This window comes from Cydia amplana, chromosome 20 (genome assembly GCF_948474715.1).
Source record: "Cydia amplana chromosome 20, ilCydAmpl1.1, whole genome shotgun sequence".
Lineage (NCBI taxonomy): Eukaryota > Metazoa > Arthropoda > Insecta > Lepidoptera > Tortricidae > Cydia > Cydia amplana.
Genome location: NC_086088.1, coordinates 344152 through 359676, shown reverse-complemented (window position 1 = coordinate 359676; position 15525 = coordinate 344152). Strand labels below are relative to the sequence as shown.

Below are 15525 nucleotides of genomic sequence, written 5' to 3'. Positions count from 1 at the left end.
CATGCTTGTCTGTACACTACCCAAGAAGCAACAACATCGAATAAAATCTAACGATCGATATGATCCAGCCAGTGCAATAAGTCCCGAATAAAAGAGGATACTTTAAAAAAAAACACGTCTTCAGAAATTGTATTTTTTTAACTAAAAAAGCGGCCAAGTGCGAGTCGGACTCGTCCATGAAGGGTTCCGTATTTAGGCAATTTATGACGTATAAAAAAAAACTACTAACTAGATCTCGTTCAAACCAATTTTCGGTGGAAGTTTACATGGTAATGTACATCATATATTTTTTTTAGTTTTATCATTCTGTTATTTTAGAAGTTACGGGGGGGGGGACACACATTTTACCACTTTGGAAGTGTCTCTCGCGCAAACTATTCAGTTTAGAAAAAAATGATATTAGAAACCTCAATATCATTTTTGAAGACCTATCCATAGATACCCCACACGTATGGGTTTGATGAAAAAAAATTTTTTGAGTTTCTGTTCGAAGTATGGGGAACCCCAAAAATTTATTGTTTTTTTCTATTTTTGTGTGAAAATCTTAATGCGGTTCACAGAATACATCTACTTACCAAGTTTCAACAGTATAGTTCTTATAGTTTCGGAGAAAAGTGGCTGTGACATACGGACGGACAGACAGACGGACAGACGGACAGACGGACAGACGGACAGACAGACAGACATGACGAATCTATAAGGGTTCCGTTTTTTGCCATTTGGCTACGGAACCCTAATAAAGAAACGAAATTATCAAAGGTCGGAGCCTCAGAAAGAATAAAAATAAACAGAAGTAAAGCTATAAATTCTGTAAAACTAAATTTGTCTTGCACACTTGAAACGGCAATTATTTTAACTGGGGCCAATCATTATATAAGAATATTATGGTAGAATAATTGTGAATTAAGCTAATATAAATATATGAATTGGACCGGAATAAAAATGCCTTTTCATATTTGAATGATATTGAAATCGGTTTTCTAAATTTATATAGTAGGTATTTAAAATTATGTCAAAATAAATTCAAAAATACCTAGTAAGATTGCCTATGGTTAAAAGTAGGCGGTGGAATAGTTTACGGACGTCTCCTACGATCGTCCGTTTAAATTAAAATGAAAACTTAACGTGCAAATCCCGCCTCGAGCAGTATTGCACTGTTTCAAGTGCGCAAGACCAAAACAAAAAAAAATAGTAAAGTGCGGACCTTCCTGGTCAGGCTACTGTAGGGGCTGCAGTAGGAACCGTTGACGCTGGGCGTGCGCGAGCGCAGCGAGAACTGCACAACAACAACACTCAGCATTCTCCCTCTCGCTCTGTCTCACACACTCACTACGCTATCGCTACAGTATCACCCCTTTTTAAACCTTTGGCATCTGGACCGTTTTATTCTAACACACCACTTTTAAAAGTTGATATTTTTTACATTTATAGTATCACAAACTCTTTTGATCCTATAACACTTTAATAAACTCTCGCGTATTGTACACATATTGAATTACACAAAAGATCCTACTTAATATGAGAAAAAAAGCGTTCAAGGTTTGTAATGACGAGTAAGGTTTGAAATATACGATACGAGAAATGTATGCAAATTTTGGGAGACTTTTTTCTCTTATTAGGATCCAAAAAGCCTATGATTCTGAGTAGAAATAACAAAAAAATTGGTGTGTACGGCCTTAAAACGGTCCATCTATGCATTTGATTGTTCTCCCAAATCATTTTTTTTTTGTTAGGGAAAGGTACTGTAGTGACCTAGCATCACCTTTTGACGGTCCTAGATAATGGTCCCACATTCTGACATTTCTGAGAGCTGCGGCGGTAGCACGGTCGCATTTTTATCGCTTGTCACCATGCCTGTCACGTTCTAACAAGTATGTAAGTGCGAAAGTGACGGGCATAGTGACAGGCGATAAAAATGGAACCATGCTGCGCTCGATGGATGGAATATGAAAATCTGACGTGGCTACGTCAACACTTAGAAATCCTTTCCAATACTTATAAATTTTTGTCTTAATAATCACCACGAAAGTTTTCTAGAAATGAAAAAGAAGTGTAATTATGTGCAGGGCTGTTCTGTAAACCCTTTTCACTTCTACACGTCTATCTACAATAGGTACGTAATGTGGTGAACACACAGTGCGAACACACTTGAACGACTGTATGTTCAAGGTAGTAACTATAATTACAATAAATATCTGGAGAAAGCCAATAACATATTTTTCTCAAACATGCAATGAAATGTTGTCTCTCCGGGCGTTATATCAGGCTTCGAAGTATCACGTTTAGGGCGGAGCAACTCCAGAGAACCGTAAAGGAATTTCATACGAAATTGAAGGCCTAGGCCGGGAAGTAATTTTTTTTTTAATTCTAATGTAAACATGGGGTCTGTGTCCATGAACAGGCTAAACAGCCGAATTATATATTTTTTTAAATATTTTTAGTGACTGAATGGTTATCGGACCAAAATATCCGTGTTAACGCCTGTTATACACGAACGTACTGATATTAAGAATACGAATCTGTATGATTCAATGTGTTGATGAATAAATTTAAAATTTTGTCTATACGTAAGTCACCAGAGACCATAGACAATATTTAAAATCCTCTGCATTTATTTTATTTATAGAAATTGAGATTCTTATTATCAGATTGTGTATAATGGCCCTAATAAGGTCTATTCGAACACTACACACGCGAAATACGGACGACTTCCGTAAAAAAAAAACAATTATGGCGGGATTGGAAGGAAAATTAAAAAACTTTTGTTGTGAAGTTGGATTTTTATTATAAAGATTATAAATTTGTTTTTTTTTTTGTGGTGTATTTTTTTATTTCATTGCATGTTTGAGAAAAACACTATACATGCCTAGCCGTGAAAAGGTCTTGCCGGCTTCGTATCACTATCCGGCCTCCCTACGGTCGGCCGGCTATACCTACTCACCCGGCAAGCCCTTCTTTCCCGGCGTCTGCAGTAATGTACTATATTTCATTTGATTTTCTTATTTAGCTACATATTCGTAGACTTTATTAGGGAGCATTTTTATTGCAAAAAATGTTTTAGCAATCAAACGAAATAATTATATATCTACTTTAACGGCTTTTCCAGGTAAATATTGTGTAGGTAATTATGTACGTCTGGTCCGAAAGAGGTGCTGTCAAAAGGTGGTGCGAGTACAATAGTCAATACGTCGAGAGACAGAGACACCCGGGACTACCGTACATCGTATTGGGCCCCTTTTATTTAGAACATTTGTTTATAATGAGGGCTTTTTTGCATTTGACTAATATATTTTAATTTAGAAATATTTTGACTGAAGTGAAAGATTCAAGCTCATCTCAATTTAGTAACCCAAAACTTGGAGGATACAACTAAACGGAGTAGCCATTGACAGGCTTTCCCCTCTGTCGAAAATAGACGGCCAACGGTCATACACAATGTATGGACTGACGTTTATCTGACATGGCTATTTTTACGTTACGCATACATTTGACGTTCCCCTCCCCCGCAAAAATCGGCAGACTGTTTTGTACAGAAAATTACAGACATGGCGTCTCCGTTTGATTATATCCTCCAAGACCCAAAACGATAACTTATGTAACGTCGTATGAGAAAGTGTTACAAAATGTTACAACCGTCAAAGATATATTGCACCTTGCTCCTTTGTAATAAGACGGAAAATGTACCTAAATATCTTCGGCGTCGACTGTACAAGCAAGTTATATTAAAAGGTATTGAGTCATCATTTATTTGATTGCAATTTTGAGCTTTATTAATTAGTTAATAAGGTCCAATACGGTACGGAAGCCGGGCGAGGGCCAAGATGCATTGCAAAACAACAATAAAGGCACTGAAAAAAGAAAATAAACAACATCAAATTATAAATAAATGTATATTGTACAGTGAAATCTGACATGCTAACGAATATTTTCTTTGTTGTATCACAGTTGCGCAAAATACATACATATTTGCACATTATATTCGTAAGCAAATTTCCGATTTCACTGTATTGAAACCATAAAATAATTGAAAATGCACTTCAATAATCTCGCGTTTTATAAGCCGCTTTTTACAGAAAGAGACAGAAGGTCTATCTCTCTTGGTGTCTTGGTATGGTAGCAGGTCTCTTGTTAATAATTATTTGTCTCGAGTGACTTGAGTACCTAGTACCTATACACATAAATTATTAAAACAAGTACAAATGTATCACCAGACATGGAGACTTGTAAAATGCGAGAATTGTAACTACATACATCTACGTTGCGAACATCGAATACATCGTGCATGAGCTACGTATGAAAGTAACGAGATTTTTTCAGTCTACAAACATTCTTTAAAATGCCCCCACGAATTATTTGCCAACATTGCAGAAGATTGTGGCTTTTTAATGAACATTTATAAATAAATAAAAAAGTGTGACAACGTCAAAAAAACTAGTGCATTGATGAAAAAGTCAATAAGTACGTGATCATATCATCATGATGGATCATTCTACAAAATTATAATTTTATAGTCAGTAAAATTACATTGATTACTAAGTTCACACAGAAAGAACATAGAAAATTTTAGTTTTAATAAATGTTAATGATAGTCTGTGCGGAAAAAAAACCATTACAGGGTCACCATATTATATATACCTACAAAACAAGTCAAATATAAACTTAGCGAGAAAATAAATTTTACAATTTCGTCACACAATTGTATGTCTTAGATTGATTGCGATGTTATCCGAACAGACTACCATAGGTGTTCGTATTTTACAAGAGTGTAGTGGTAGTTTGTGTTTAAACTGTCACGTGTGTATGTGTGTTTGTGTGTGTACCTGTAGCTCAGAAGAAGTTCGTTCAGGGTCGTGGTCGGGGTCGGCGGGGTCCCGCGGCGCGGGGCCGCACCGAGGGTGCCAAATTGCTGCGCCCTGACAAATGTTCTTTATTATGAAGACATGAAGAGAAAAATGTAGGGTATACATGTTGAAACCCAGAAGCTCTTAGTTACAATAATTTGTACGAGGGGTCTCAGGAGGTTATGGATGTGTCACTGTCCAGTAAAACCGCAAGCAAGCATCGCTTTTAATTTCACTGAATGGTTTCCATCTAAAACATAATTTAAACTAGCCCTATCTTCATAAAAAATCATAAATACGCACGCGTGTAACTTTTCGTGCCCTGAATATCAGTATCTCCGTTTTATTTAAACTCGATTAAAGTTACGACAAAAGTAGGACCATATTTAAAGTTTGGACTTTGATAATTTATGGCCTCTTTTATAACCTCTTATATTACCTGAAGGAACATTTCCTCGCCGTCTCCGAACGGGTCGCCACATTTGGAGCAGCGCGCGCAAGTCGGGTGGAAGTGGTGGTTTTCGCCCGCTTGTAGCACCTGTCATATATAAATCCATACTAATATTATAAATGCGAAAGTGTGTCTGCCTATCTGTCTGTGTGTCTGTTACCTCTTCACGCTTAAACCGCTGAACCGATTTAGTTGTAATTTGGTATGGAAATAGTTTGAGTCCCGGGAAAGGACATAGGGTAGTTTTTATCCCAGAAATCACCGTTGAAGGGGGTGAAAATTTGTATGGGAAATTGATTAAAAGCATATTGGGTAAAAATAAGCTACCCAAATTACTAACTCCACGCAGACGAAGTCGCGGGCAAAAGCTAGTGTTTGTATATCTTCCAAACAATTTAGCTCTAATAGCATAATGGGGAATCGTACGACGTTTCCTTCCAATGATTATGTGTCCTTTATTTCAAGTAATCTTGCTTGCAACAAACGCATTAGCGCTTCGATCCTGCGGAGTTACTTCCACTTCAACAAGTTGTTTATGAACTTCCTCCTAATAAATCTTATTAAGTGCCAGCTATTTTATTAAACGGTAGGTCTTAGCTTCATATTAATAAGGGTCAATTCATAACTGTCAAATATTGACCTAATGAATATCACGAATAAAATACTTGATTCTGATTCTGATTCTGATTCTTCTGACCTTAGAAAATTTCCACTAAAATGCAAACACTTTTTATCGCGTTATAATGCCTTATAGGCTCATATCCTACCGACTGCGCCAATTATGTACTCCACACAATGCCGAAGTTTATTGTTAAAAGAAGGGTTTTGACTTTTAATTACTACGGGATATAGTCTTAATCTGAGTACTTAAGTTTATGTTACATTAGCTAGATCACCTTGCCAAAACATCGTGAGGAAACCGGACTAATCCCAATACGGGCCTAGTTTATCCTCTGGGTTGAAAGGTCAGATGGCAGTCTCTTTCGTAAAAACTAGTGCCCACGCCAATTAATGGGATTAGTTGCCAAGCGGACCCCAGGCTCCCATGAGCCGTGGCAAAATGCCGGGATAACGCGAGAAAGAAGAAGAAGATCACCTTGCCCGCGATGTACCGGTTGCAGTACGCGCAGCGCACGCCGAACAAGCGCTGGTAGTCGCGCTCGCAGTAGGGCGCGCCGCCGCGGCCCATGTACTCGCCCTGCAGCACGCAGCCGCACGCGCCGCACGAGAAACACCAAGTGTGCCATTGTCTGCCAAGTCACACACAATATTACATATTAGCATTAATAAACCGGCCAAGTGCGAGTCGGACTCGCGCACGGAGGGTTCCGCACCATCAACAAAAAATAGAGCAAAACAAGCAAAAAAAACGGTCACCCATCCAAGTACTGACCCCGCCCGACGTTGCTTAACTTCGGTCAAAAATCACGTTTGTTGTATAGGAGCCCAACTTAATTTTTCTTAATTTATTTATTCTGTTGTTAGTATTTGTTGTTATAGCGGCAACAGAAATACATCATCTGTGAAAATTTCAACTGTCTAGCTATCACGGTTCGTGAGATACAGCCTGGTGACAGACGGACGGACGGACGGACAGCGGAGTCTTAGTAATAGGGTCCCGTTTTTACCCTTTGGGTACGGAACCCTAAAAATGTACATCTTTGGGGACTGTCTTATACAGATCGACTTAAGCAAGGGTGTGCTATCGTCACAATCGAATCGAGTGCAAATTTTACGTGCAAGTTGGGGAATATTTCCAAAAAGTTGCAATGGTTCTCGGAAACTTCAGGGAAATTATCAAAAATAAAGAAAGCGTACATTTCAGAAGAGAAACAATTCGATCCCCATACAAAGTTAAAAGCTTCCGAGATGCTCTATCTGGAAATTTGGCAATTTTTGACACATGAGTTGTAAAAAGTGTTTGCCTGTTTACCTGTCTAACGCCACCAACGCCTGTCCTTCAGACAACTCCTGTCCGCAGCCCGCGCACTCTGCAACAAACATCACGATTAAACAGTTAAATCCACGATGCAAGAGTTAACCGCATTAGTAACCTTAGTGCGAGCCTGTCCACCACCTCGATTGGCCTCATAAAAAAATACATACGAATACTAAGTTTTATTTAACAGGCCGAAAGTATATGTATCATATTATTAGAATGATATTTCTTCTGGATTTCTAGGTGTGCTAGGAAATGAAGATTCGGGTTTCAAACAAAGCTTTTGAAGTCAGTTGTTTTTCTAAATAACATTTGTCGTTTCTTTCAGCGGAAGACAGGGCGCTTAGTACAAAAAGTGATGTATTGCAGGCAGTTATTCACAGTGATAATGCTGTTAGGCAATGATTTAATACGAATGGGGAATGAAATATGGTATTGTTATCAATTAAACATTTAAAAAAAGTCTCGATAAAACATCCGTTATAAAGTCTATTTTTTATTCGGTAGACTAAAATGACATTTCATAGTATGAAATGACATTTTATGATCATACTATGAAATGTCATTTTAGTCTACCGAAAAAAATAGACTTGGTAATTGTTTAAAATCAAAAATATAGAAGTTTTCGTAGACTCTAAATTTTATGAAATTAATTTCAGTAAAAGTATACAATTCATTTCGCAAATTTTTTTTTTCATTATAAATATTTGCATAAAAAAATGAGTGCTCGGCCGGATCAAAGCAATGTATCGATCATTAGGTTGATATTTAGACAACTGCTTTAATTTAAGATTAAACTATGATTGTAAACGGACGTTTCATCGAGACAGGTGCAAATGGATGACAGTGCGGACCATATCTCTCTAGTTCACCGTTCTGGTCTAGGACGCGGTCGGGGTCGGCGCGGTCGACGCGGTCGGCGGAGGCGGGGCGCGGCTGGCGCGGCGCGGTGTCGGCGCGCGCGCGGGTGGGCGGGGCGGGCGCGGGGGCGGGGGAGGGCGAGGCGGCGGCGCGCGCCGTCTGCCGCTGCACCGGCGCGGCCACGCACGACGAGCACACCACCTCCGCGCCCGTGTACGTCACCTTCTCGCCCGATGGGAACGCGCGTCTGGAGACGAAGAGAGACTTTTGTGAAGGAACTGGTCACCCGAGAGACATCCCCTAAATTCACCAGAACTTCCCCGATCATTCTAATATCTTCATCGTTTCCATTTCCTGATTCCCTGTCGATCGTGGACCTCTCTTCGAATGAGCCCCTCGTTCCGGACCCGAGGTCCACCGAACGAGTTAATGGGCATCAGGTGGTACGTCAAAAAGCGGCCACTAATCCATTATATTTGTAGTCTACTTGCCTTGATAGCAGATAGACCAAAATTTGTCTATATTTACTACTGAAAAAGTTAACAATGATGGTTTTATGCTGACCGATGCATCTGAAATCCACTCAAGCAGTGGAATATATGGAGACTGGGCCTCGAATGATCGTAAGAATATATAAGGTGCACAGTACTTGACTAACGCTACAATCTCAGTGTAGCCCCACCCCTACAAAGAGCCAGCTTCAATCAAAGAGCCAGCGCCCTTATTTCGGAAACGTGAAGACAATACTAACTTGCATCTCGCGCATGTGAAGCATTTCTGGTGGTAGGTGTTCCCGAGCGCGGAGACCACTTCTCCTTCCACGTACTGTCCACACGCCGCGCATCTCGTGCCGAAAGCGCGCTGGTAATCCTGCAACAAATAAAATCCTGTTAGGCTGTAGACCCTGAAAGCCACGAGGAAATGGGGAAGGCAACTGTCGAAATGACTGATTGATGATGCCAACGTGTTGGTCTTTATAAAAAGCTTAATTTGTACCGGAGACCTAGACGCGCTTCATGAAGATGACCACCAAGGTGGCAAGTTAACAAGTATCACCTGCGGGCAGTAGTAGTGGCCGTCCTTGCAGAAGAAGCCCCCTTTGGCGAGCGACGCCGCGCACGAGCGGCACGTGAAGCACGCCGTGTGGAAGTATTTGTCTGACACACGTAGCACCTCTCCGCTGCATTTGCCGCCGCACGCGCCGCACACCACCTTGCCTGCAACAACGTAAGGAAAACATTACTAAGAAACAAAGGAAAGGAAATTAGTCGTCTACCAAACAACCAATAAAGCCTCAGTTTATCAAGCAAGACAGAATTCATCAAATTCATCAAAATCGTAGAAAAAGTGTAGAGTGTAGAGTTTGCATTAGATTTGTAGAGGCATGAGATAAGAGCGTATATTTTGGCGCACTTATTAGTAGAAACTATCTCAGTTGACACGTGAAATTTGCGAAGTTCAAGGTCGCGCGAATCACGCGATTCGCTTCCACAAATTTAGCACTCCAGCCAGACGGCCAAATCATTTCGGCGGCAATAAAACCAATAACAGGCGAAACATGTGACCGCCGCGTCACGCACTCAATTCCGAGGTGTCGCGCCATCCAACTATTTCGCTTAAATATGCATGCCTTTTTTTCGACATGTCCGTTGGACACTGATTTGTATGTTTTTGACGGACGTACGCACAGCGTGCGTCGCACACAGTTCATTTCGCGACCGACGAAGAATGCTGAGGGGCTACCGCGAAAACCGAAATTCGCAAATTGCGGGGATCTTTCTCTTTTACTCCAATGAAGGCGTAATTAGAGTGAAAGACAAAAATGCCCGCAATTTGCGAACTTCGATTTTCGCGGTTATAGCCCAGATGCCGTCGACAAATACGAGTATAATCAAGAACGAGGGACCGTAGTTGTATCGGTGGGATTTTTCTCAAGTAACATTCAAGGGAGATACAAAAAGGGAAAGAGCATTAGCGTGACGCCATTCAAGATTTGAATGAAGCTCCATGAGTTAGCCAGAGTTACGGCATGCAATTTGTATGAAGATCCAGGAAATTTCCTGTTCCAATCTTACTAGACCAGTACCAGGAACATGCCCCAACGGAATCAACTGCTCGCCTTACTCGCCTGCAGTCGCTAAGCGGTGATAACACATCAGTTGTGGCGGTAATTGGTTGCACAATAAATTAGAGTCAACGTGTTGGGGTCAATCGATGAGGTGGAGGGTCGCGCCGTAAACGCAAATCTGCTCAATCGTAAAAGATAAGGTGGTGCGGAATTAATTGTAAAGTCACGTCACCGACCGCCTGCGTATAAAATTGTACTGAAAACAACATTCTTAATTGACTATCGGTGGTTATATCTTTGCAATATTATTTACGAATTGTAGTTAGGTTACAGTGCGTGATTACTAGTTATATACCTTCAGGGTATAGAAGCAATGGTAGGGAGTTAAAAATATGCTATTGGTTACCAACCTAACAATTGAGGTCTTCCATAAAACTAGGCTGAGTAAGCGCTTCGCAAGAGTACATTTGAAAAGCAAACGTCAATTATTCAAGTGCTCTTCATACATGCTAGTCAAAATATTTACTAGTGTAAATACAGTTATTGATCTCAACAGATGAAACTCATGCACGGGACGTTCGCTTAGATTGCTCCGATACCAGCTCAGAGCGCATCTGTGCACAAGTCAAACATCTGTTCGAATGCACCGCATGGGAAACTCGCCCCTATATATATATTCAAATGGCGTTGATCGTGTAGTGCAGCACGAGCTATAATCACCTCTGCGATTTCCAACCTTAATGCTGGGAAGATTCAGATTGGAAGCAGATGCGCTTAGCACGAGCTACGGTTATCTGCTGAGTGATTTCGAACCTTAACGCTATACCATTGACTATTGATTGGGACATTGGAAGCAGATGTAACGTAGCACGTGCTATGCGCTGACGCGATTAGTAAAACGCATGTGTAACCTTCCTTAATCTGATAAATCTATGAGAAGTCTTATAGTCATTGAGGTAAGGTATAAACTCCTTTGACGTGTTTGTTTTTCTAAATATAATTGTTTGGGTTTCGGGGATCTTTTAGTTGTCTTTACGACAGATAGTTTTTTTTAAAAGGGGGAGAATATTTAACTGACAAGTTTATTTAAAGTATTCTTTAATTGTGTAATTTATTGTAATGGTTTATGCTGTAGGTGGTAAAAGTATCATAATCCCGAAGATTTAATAAACTTTAAATACATACTGATTTAATTAAGGGTTTGTCATCATTAAGTAAACTTTTTTTCTCAAATCGTCGGGATCTTTGTTATTTTTTAGGGTTCCGTACCCAAAGGGTAAAAACGGGACCCTATTACTAAGACTCCGCTGTCCGTCCGTCCGTCCGTCCGTCTGTCACCAGGCTGTATCTCATCTCATCTCATCACCGTGATAGCTAGACAGTTGAAATTTTCACAGATGATGTATTTCTGTTGCCGCTATAACAACAAATACTAAAAACAGAATAAAATAAAGATTTAAGTGGGGCTCCCATACAACAAACGTGATTTTTGACCGAAGTTAAGCAACGTCGGGCGGGGTCAGTACTTGGATGGGTGACCGTTTTTTTGCTTGTTTTTTTTACTTGTTTTGCTCTATTTTTTGTTGACGGTGCGGAACCCTCCGTGCGCGAGTCCGACTAGCACTTGGCCGGTTTTTTTGTATAGTTAATATTGTTTTGTGAACCCTTTCTTTTTCGTAAAAGGTCAATTTAGAGGTTATTCTAAAATCAAAAGCTCTATCTGTCAACCTAACATCACACCTCTGAATGGACAAGATGACTCGGCTCCGAACGAAATCAATTAATTTGACTTTGGGCTGACGAGTTGACAAGTTGACTCCAATCTGCGGTCAATTGGGGGCGGATTGAATCTAATAAACGCCTTTTATAGTCAATTGGACGTGTCAAAATAAAATCTTGTCATCAAAGGGCCTGTTGGAGATGAAAGTGGTCTTAACTGCAATTCATTGTTAACGAGTTTATGCAGCAATCTTTTGTATTGCCACTAATGATTTTAACTTGGAATGAAACGTTGCAACGTCTTTTAAGAGAATCACCTTTCTGAAAGATGTAGCAAAGCAAATCTAACGCGATGTCATTCAATGCCGTATTTGGCACCTGATAGCCAGCTTGAAATAAATATTATAGAGATTACAACCTAATCGCAAGAGCGTGCTAAGCAAAACGAAATGCAGGAAGGATAAATCCTCCAGAAACTTTATCTCAACAATAGGTACACAATAAAGTTTTAGTGAGACGCCTTGTTGTTAAACTCGTGCGCCGCGTTCGTGACTCGGCGTGCAGCGAGCAACAAGAAAAATGGTGGAGATTACGAGGTAAGCCATAAGACGAAAACCGCTGAAAAAGCGGCCAAGTGCGAGTCGGACTCGCCCAAGAAGGGTTCCGTATTTAGGCGATTTATGACGTATAAAAAAAAACTACTTACTAGATCTCGTTCAAACCGATTTTCGGTGGAAGTTTACATGGTAATAGTGATGGGTAGGACATCAATTTAAAATGAGTTTGTATGAGTACCTCATTTTCTAAAATGAGGTGTTACAATGTCTTACTTCAAATGAGGTGAGGTACTAGCATATTTTCAGCATCGACTATTCCATTAATTCCAACAGCGACAATTTTTTTTTATGTATCGGTGGTGACGCGAAGCGATATTCAAGTACGTCGCGTGTCTGTCTCACTCCCTCTTTGGGTATTTCTAATTCATTGTTTCATTTTGAAAGGATTTTTGAGGGGTTCATGTCACAGAGAGGCGGTGAGTGGTACAAACTCAACGCATTTCTCGGTGGACCTTTTAATTTGTCGTTGCAATAAGGTTTGTAGTTCGGCAGTTGACAGTGTGAACTATTACTCGTTTCTTCATTTGAGACATTTGAGTTTTGAGTGTCGGCGAGCAGGCGAGCACCTGGCGCCTCGCGCGATCCAGTGATTCTCTTGCGAGTTGTATGAGTTTTGAGGATCGCGAGACTCGCGCGTGAATTTGAACGGATAAGAGTTTTTTGAAATTTGAAGTGTGTGAATGATTTGTGTGATGATGGTAAGAGGTGTTTATGATGCGCGCGAGTAAATGAGTAAAATGAATAGAGGCGTGAAGTAAGACATTTTTGCGGTACGAAGTACTGCGACAAATTAACAAAATGAGTGGTACAAATGAGGTGCCTCACGAGTGAGCGACTCAACACTACATGGTAATGTACATCATATATTTTTTTTAGTTTTATCATTCTCTTATTTTAGAAGTTACAGGGGGGGGGGACACACATTTTACCACTTTGGAAGTGTCTCTCGCGCAAACTATTCAGTTTAGAAAAAAATGATATTAGAAACCTCAATATCATTTTTGAAGACCTATCCATAGATACCCCACACGTATGGGTTTGATGAAAAAAAAAATTTTGAGTTTCAGTTCGAAGTATGGGGAACCCCAAAAATGTATTGTTTTTTTTCTATTTTTGTGTGAAAATCTTAATGCGGTTCACAGAATACATCTACTTACCAAGTTTCAACAGTATAGTTCTTATAGTTTCGGAGAAAAGTGGCTGTGACATACGGACGGACAGACAGACGGACAGACGGACAGACAGACAGACAGACATGACGAATCTATAAGGGTTCCGTTTTTTGCCATTTGGCTACGGAACCCTAAAAAGGCATAGGTACTTTGGCCTTTCTCAACAGTTTCGTCTTATGGCTCAAATTTCTTCAGCATTGACAAAAACAAGTGACAAAAAAAATGTTAAAGCTGATTACAAGGCTCCGGCGGCACAGGCATATTTATAACTTGATACAAAAGATGAAAGCCGTGACCGTAACGAAATGTCGGCAACGCGCATGTACCTAGGAGGGCGGATGTCACTTTTTGACAGCGTTTGTTAGAAAGGGACTTCCACTTGTATTACAAGTTACAAGCTTTTGAGAAACGGGCCCCTGGAGTAACAGACGTCCGGAACTCCATAGGCTACGGAGAAGGCTTACCATCAGGCGGGCCGAATGCTTGTTTGCCGCCGACGTAGTATAAAAACAATGCTAAAATTCAGGTTCAATACCATCATCATGTTCCTCGCGTTGTCCCGGCATATTTGCCACGGCTCATGGAAGCCGGGGGTCCGCTTGGATCCGTAAGATGTCTTTATGATATAGAGCTCCTCAAGACTTAAAAGTGGCAAAAACAGCGATCTATATATACTATATAGATCAAAGTAGACTTAATTTTAACCAGCCGTGATAATTAAACTGGAATTTAGCAAATGTTTACCTCAGACGTCAACCATAAGTCAAACAAAGATCAAACTTGGAGTTCCGAGTAACGTGGATGCTCCATTTCAGGAATCCGCAGTGCAGCTGCAATCTAGAACAGGTTCTGTGTTCCCATAGCTCACTGCAATCAGGTGGTCAGTCAGCCAGAATAAGTGGGACCGCAAGGTGACTAACCAGAGAACATGTATGGTGTTAGTTTCGTCAACTGTCATTCTAACATCGCGCTAGAGCAATCATCGGCTAGCGCTATTGACTATTGTATCATATCCCATATTACAAGCAGACAATTAGTATAGAGCTTAGTATGGAAATAGACTTTTAATTCAAATGATCACGGTATGGCCCTCGGTAGCGTGAGACGAACGTTCGCTTGCGTTCGTTAAGCAATTGAAATTCGACATACCTACGTAGCTTGAATATATTCCAAACTTCGCCAACGAACAAGCCCAGTTTACCTATTATAAAACCATGCTCAAATTAAAAGACCCCTTTGTAAAGACACATGTAGGCCGGGCTGTAGTCTGTAGTGTAGTGAATTGTAATTCACTAAATATAATATAATAAAGCTTGAATAGTTCCCGGAGTTTCTAACTGAGGAAACACAATCGGCTAGTCACACTACCAAATTACAAACGAACTCAAACAAAAACATAGCAAAAAATCGTCTATGAGTTGCTGTTGCGTGAGTGACTCACAGCTCGCAGAGATGGCGGCGCAAAAAACTCGACAACAAAATAACAGGTGACTGACAGCAAGCAAAAACTACTTACGTAATATTTAAATGGATATAAGAACAATTGAAGATTGTAAACGCAATGATGCTAAACACTATGCTGGTTTATTATTGTAAGTTTCCATTCTATGTAGATTTGCACTCTCTTGCGATAACGTTACACATCTCACACTGGAAACCAAACTGAATTACCTTGCGTTAGTTACAGTTACGAGTATTATTTATGACCAATGTTAATTTATTTTGAATAGCTATTAATTTAGCTTGGATAACAACAGTGTTGGGTACATTTACAAAACTGTAAAAGCTCGTGACAGTTACAGTTCTCTCACAATATAAATAGTAAGAGAGGTACTAGACATACTTATTAATATTAAC

The 15525-nt window shown here is 40.1% G+C and overlaps 1 protein-coding gene across 1 annotated transcript in view; it reads right to left on the bottom strand.

The window, feature by feature from the left end:
• LOC134657541 (actin-binding LIM protein 3) overlaps nucleotides 1-15525 on the bottom strand; it is a 97261-nt gene that overhangs the window by 22806 nt on the left and 58930 nt on the right. The window contains exons 2-9 of the mRNA XM_063513117.1: nucleotides 9149-9309; nucleotides 8844-8962; nucleotides 8104-8339; nucleotides 7226-7283; nucleotides 6389-6542; nucleotides 5281-5379; nucleotides 4821-4913; nucleotides 1205-1276 (exon numbers count right to left, since the gene is read on the bottom strand). Of these exons, the coding sequence (XP_063369187.1) occupies nucleotides 1205-1276; nucleotides 4821-4913; nucleotides 5281-5379; nucleotides 6389-6542; nucleotides 7226-7283; nucleotides 8104-8339; nucleotides 8844-8962; nucleotides 9149-9309 (992 nt within the window). The remainder of the gene's footprint in view (nucleotides 1-1204; nucleotides 1277-4820; nucleotides 4914-5280; nucleotides 5380-6388; nucleotides 6543-7225; nucleotides 7284-8103; nucleotides 8340-8843; nucleotides 8963-9148; nucleotides 9310-15525) is intronic.